This window comes from Silurus aristotelis, assembly GCF_946808225.1.
Source record: "Silurus aristotelis genome assembly, chromosome: 11".
NCBI lineage: Eukaryota > Metazoa > Chordata > Actinopteri > Siluriformes > Siluridae > Silurus > Silurus aristotelis.
In genome coordinates this window covers 16729957-16735956 of record NC_139584.1, presented here as the reverse complement: position 1 = coordinate 16735956, position 6000 = coordinate 16729957, and the positions used below count along the sequence as shown (strand labels likewise).

The window sequence follows — 6000 nt, the reverse complement described above, 5'->3', positions numbered from 1 at the left end:
CTGTCCTTATTAGTATTATTTTTTTTTAGATTGACAGGTGTTATAGATGAAATGGACAGAGATAAGTTTGGAAAGCACAATTGTATGCAGTGTAAATAAAAGCACAGGACAACATGTAATGTCACCTGGCATGAGCTACTGAGCAACAAACAAGCAATACGCACAAGGAAAATGGCCGTGTGTAACACTGTCGACTATAAGCGCGTTCTGTTGCTGAGTCTGAAATTGAGGTAAATGATGTAAATATTATGGCGGGTTCCCTGGTGGTCTAGTGGTTAGGATGCGGCGCTCTCACTGATGCAGCCCGGGTTCGATCCCCGGTCAGGGAACCAACCCCAGCCATTAGGGTTGCACAAGCCTTAGTGCCGGTCCCAAGCCCGGATAAATGGGGAGGGTTGCGTTAGGAAGGGCATCCAGCGTAAAAACATGTGCCAAATCTAACATGCGGATGATCCGCTGTGGCGACCCCTAATGGGAGAAGCCGAAAGAAAGATGTAAATATTATGGCCTGGACAACTTACAAATCCCTAACAATCCAAAACCTAGTTCATTACCCAGTGCTCTCTATCACCATGATCACAACACCAACTGGTTGAATGTCTTTTGAAGTAGTGTTGATCCCACATTATATAAAACATATATGCCTATGCTCATTTAAGCTTTTTCTTCAAGGCCATGTCCCATAAAGAAAGAAATCCAGCTATCAGAGTAATAATGCGAAGACAATCACTGTTCAGGCCTTTAACCAATTTTGCATGTTGATGCACAGTTAATTATTCAAATTGGATGAATTAAAAGGATGTGAGATGTAGAAGCCATAAAGATTCAAACTGTGTAAAAGACAGACAACAGAGAGATTATCTGCATTTGAAATGTCTGGGATTATATATATCTTTCAGGAGGAGTGAAATGTTTTGAGGATGGCTTGAATACATCACTATTTTGACCTCAAGAGACCATTTTTGCTCATTTATATTAAAGAACATTACTCTGTGTGTGTTTGTGTGTTTTTGTGTGTAATTATAATATACAGAATAGGCTGAGATGGGAAAATAGCCTAAATGCTGATCAATGCATTTAGAAAGTCTCCAGCTGCTCCTTAAAATGTGTGTGTGTGTGTGTGTGTGTGTGTGTGTGTGTGTGTGTGTGTGTGTGTGTGTGTGTGTGTGTGTGTGTGTGTGTGTGTGTAATTGTAATTGGTTAATGCTGGGGGTTGTAAGGGTGTGTTGGTAGCCTGTAAAGCTAACCTACTTCATTGACCTGGACTTAAAGGTAACTATTATTCCTCTATCCCACCCACACACCATCTCTAAAGCTTCACAACACCTTGAAGTGTGGCCATTACCCATGCATAGGTTACAGGGGTCTGTGATGCTTTTGTTGCTATTTTGCCACTGGAGGAATTAAAAGTAAACGAGACGATGAGTGAATCGGGAGGAGGAGGAGGCGGAGGTCTTGAAAAGATGAAAACAGATGTCCCAGAATAGCACAATAGCCTTTGGTCAGTCCCCCCCAAGCATACACTCCTTCTCACACTGCCCAGCTGCCATTCTCACACACCCCCTGGGGTCTCAGTCACACATACACACACATCCACAAGCACACTTTTGGTTTGGTGGACGTGCCAAGCACAAAAATATATACAGATCTCATTTGGATAAAGAATGTAAGAAATATTTTCATGAAACTCATTCGCATAGAAAGGAATGAAATTATTAGCAAGTGTGATTTTATCATTCCTCAAACACAGTCAATCAGCCAAGTGGGGTTTTAAACTATTTGCAGATATTTTTACTATTTTATATTTTGAAATAGTTCTGTTGGCAGTTTAATTTTAGAAAAAAAATTAATACTTTTATAAATTATCTTAATTACTTTTAGAATTTACTTTTTTTTTTTTTTTTTTATAAATAAAGATGTTTAAAATTCCTAAGGTTGATATTTTTATTGTATAAAAAAAATTTGAAAAAGGAAATATTATATAAACATGAATATGTTCAAGATATTTCACATTTTATTTGCATTTTGATGTCTACCTCACTTAAACTTTACCAGTGTATTTCTGTCTAAAATGTAATAGTTGTTCTAAAACGGCAACTATTACATGTTATTATTACATGTTAATTAAATTATCTATAAGCATTTCTTGTGCAAGACCTAATGGAAAAATCAGCAGATGAAATTTAACAAATCAAGAAGACAACGAGAAAGAAAACAAATGTAGAGGAGACAAAGATGCTTCTCTGCTAATAACATTACATCCATTTACTTTCTATGATTATATGTGGATGGACGGAGTTATCTATAACATCAGGGATAAATCACAACCAATGGTCTGTACTCTACTGTATGTGAAGCCACTGCAGAAAGTCATAAAGGGCCTTTCAGATACCCATGCAAGACTCACAAGCAATAAGTGCCAACTTCCTGAACTGAATAAACACACACACACACACACACACACACACACACACACACACACACACACACACACACACACACACCCACACCCACACACACCAATAGTGACACAAAATTACACAAAACTCCTACCTATCTGCCATGCTCCCACATTATGAGTCTAAACATAGTATGTGTACATTAAACACACAAATGCCTGTGTGTACTTTCTCAGTTTTAAAGTGAAGAGAGAAGAGGAAAAGATAGGACAGGGGAAAGAAGGAGAGGAGGAGAGAAGAGGAGAAGAAAGGAGAGGAGAGGAGAGAAGAGAAGAGAAGAGAAGAGAAGAAAGAAGAGGAGAGAAGAGAAGAGAAGAAAGAAGAGGAGAGAAGAGAAGAAGAGAGTAAAAGAGAGAAATGGCAGAGAGTAGAGAGAAAAAGAGAGGTGAGTAGAGGAGAAAAGAGCATATGGCTGAGTCAGAGCCATCTCAGGTAGGTGTTATGTTGTGGGACATGTGTGTTTTGCAAATACACCACCCGAAAAAGCCGTCGAATGATATACTAGTGTACAAGTGTCGACATAAATAAATAAAATAAAGAATGAAATTAAAATTAAAAAAAAGCACAGATCTTCTATACCATTTAATAGTTTGTAAGTATTCTCGGTTTATAATTGATGTTTTCTGCCATCAATAATTTGTAATGTTACTTATGTCATCTGGCGAAGCTAAAAAATCCGTACTCTATTATTAGCATTTAGTATAGTACTGTACACAAGTTTACAGTGAATCCAGATTCCATCCTGGGATTAGGTCATAAATACATACAAAACTAAATACAAGACATACAAAAACCCAAGATCAGAATTAATCTGGTAACCCTGGAGTCATGAGACAGCAACTTTACCCACTGCACCAGTTGTGGTTGTATGATGATGCGTACTCAGCATGGGCAGTGCTGCCCTGTAGAGCTAACAAATAAATGTGCCGATCACACATGTCCAGTGCTGATGAGCACTACAGCAATGCTAATGTGACCTTTTCAAAATACACTATCGGTCTTCAACTTCACTGACAAGAATTAAACACGCACACAATTACAAATGTGTACTGACCTTTTTTCGAGAACCATCCTAAATAGCAGAAAGACTTGGCAACTTATCAAGCTATCTATCTATCTTCTACTGAACATAACTGCTTCTTCGAGTGGTCTCTGAGGTCTACCCACAATTGGTTTTAAACCCATGGCTTGCTGTTAGTAACATAAAACAGTGTAGAAAAAGGAGTGAGGAAGAGACAGAGAGCGCAGGAGTAATGGAGAGATGCATGAGTGTGTAAGTGGGTGGATTGTGTTGCATTGCTGACTGTGTGTGGGTTTGGAAGTGTGACCCTGGACGGCTCAGTGCTCATATGAGATGAGCGTCTGTGTGTGAACATTGAAGTATCAGAGAAACATCATATTCAAACCAGCTGAATCTGAAAGCCTCCTTTTCCTGCACCCACCACCTTCCTCCTCTCTCTAAATGAATCTTTGACATGGCATACATGCTCGAGTTAGAAAAGCATGATTGAAGCACCAAAGGCTGCGCATTTTAGAACTTATGAGAACCCATGGACACACACACATGCACACACACGTCAAGTAACCATGATTTGAGGAAATCCACTGTGTCCAAAACCAGTCTTCTCAATCCTGCTATGATGAGGAGACTGGGACAGAAATACTGTATGTGCGTGCTCCTGATGATCCTGTTTTAATATGCTGTAAAATTTTACACTTGGACACGAGGCAGTATCATCACACGCTTTTGACAGAGCAGAAGGAAGTCGCAGAGCCTCCTTCTTTCCTCCGTCGCCATGGTGACGGTGCTCCGAGCGCTTTGGCACGACGATAAGATTCTCAGATATCCTCAGCCTCTCCCTGAAGCGCGTGCGCGCCACTGCAGCGGAAAAACCACGGTGCCATGCACCCTGTACGGCATCTACTCCTGCTAGCACACCGTGACATTTAATAACACTCCAGATTCATGTGATGGATCCAGGCTGAGTGATGTACGCGCTGCTAGGCTAATCAGGCTAAATGACACGATGCGCCAAACGTGATGCGCAACGGAACTGGCCGAGCTGCGCATCCATCTGATCAAACAAGCCAAAGCCTCGGCTCTTTTAATGCAAGCAAACCGAATCAACCCCCAGATCCGGTTATTATCAGATGTCAAGAATGAATCGATCATGTGAGACTTATTTAAACTGAATTATATCAAATCATTCCGAATGAGAACAGTGTATGATGCGGGGAATAAAAATGCGCAAAGAAAGGCATCGTGTTACCTCGCTATCCTCTGAGAGATCAGTGCAGCACCATAATCATCATCATCATCACCATCACCATCATGGTATCAGGTGCAGGGGCGCAGGCGACGGTCAAGAATTCATGGAGAAAAAACAACAGTTAATTTATTAAAGCAAACTGAGATAATAGGAAAATATGAACATAAGGCTGAAGTGGGTCATTACCGCTTTTTAAAAACCGGCTCCTGTACCGCATGTTCGCTGTCATCTTCCTCTCTCTCTCTCTCTCTCTCTCTCTCTCTCTCCGCTGGCCAGCTTCAGATGCTCCGCGCTCCGGCCGGGCTGCTCTTCCCCTCTGGGAATCCCACACGGGGGCGTGTCCTGCTGCGTCACTCAAACTCCCACCCACTGGAGATTCAGCCAATCACGGCCACAGCCACAATGACGGCAGAAAGTGCAGCTAACTTTTGTTTATTGGATTTGCATATTATACTAGTGTTATACATTGATTTAATTATTGATTAAATGATTACTGAAAATGTAACTCAGCTCACATTAAAGAATCAGTGCTTACTTTATTTATAGATGACTGAAACAAATGTGGGAAATTGGCACAGGTGGAAATAGTAACTTTTATAACAAACAAATCAACCAATAAACAATACCATACAGACAACCAATAAAATGGAAATAAAATGAAAAATGGTTTATTCCTTTGGTGATTTGGTGATAAAATAAAATGCTAAAATAATAATAGACTCTGCTTTATGATGTCTGTTGCTGTACATTTCTCCGTCTAGGTTTCTGGTCCACCAGGAGAACTTTTAATGGATTTCGATGTTTGAATGTTATGGATGATTAGAGTAACAATTTAGATTATGTTTGTCGTTCAATGCTGTTTTTTCACCTACAACAGGAAGAACAGAAACATAACATGACAACCAGTCAGTGCTTCAAGTCTCTCTTAGACAAGTTATACAAGTTCCTCCAACAAAGTCTATAGATACAGTTTCGGCTGGTGCAGTCAACCCCCAGTGTTTATTGTTCTGTCTTTATAATCCTTTACGACTGAATTTTTTATATATATATATATATATATATATATATATAAAAGAGATGTTTAGGATGAAGCTCTAAATGTTATGAAAAAATGTCATTAACACCATTTAATTTCCATGATCGAGTAACAGGCCAACGTTTATCAGATTTTGTATTTATTCTCAAATAATTCCCATTCACAACATTCTTGATTGCTAACCACCATCGTAATTGTTTCTCCTGTCATGTTACATCTCTTGCAGCTTGTCTTT

At 39.7% G+C, this 6000-nt stretch overlaps 1 protein-coding gene across 3 annotated transcripts in view; it reads right to left on the bottom strand.

Moving 5' to 3' along the window:
* Nucleotides 1-5108, bottom strand: part of septin5a (septin 5a) — a 14075-nt gene extending 8967 nt beyond the window's left edge. The window contains exons 1-2 of one of the 3 annotated variants that reach the window (XM_083553488.1): nucleotides 4916-5022; nucleotides 4730-4740 (exon numbers count right to left, since the gene is read on the bottom strand). In XM_083553488.1, coding sequence (XP_083409614.1) covers nucleotides 4730-4740; nucleotides 4916-4958 — 54 coding nt within the window. In that variant the 5' untranslated portion in view covers nucleotides 4959-5022. Of the gene's footprint in view, nucleotides 261-4729; nucleotides 4741-4915 lie in introns of those variants that run through there. The other 2 variants (XM_083553487.1, XM_083553486.1) reach the window with 2 other exon arrangements.
* Nucleotides 5109-6000: the final 892 nt, after the last annotated feature.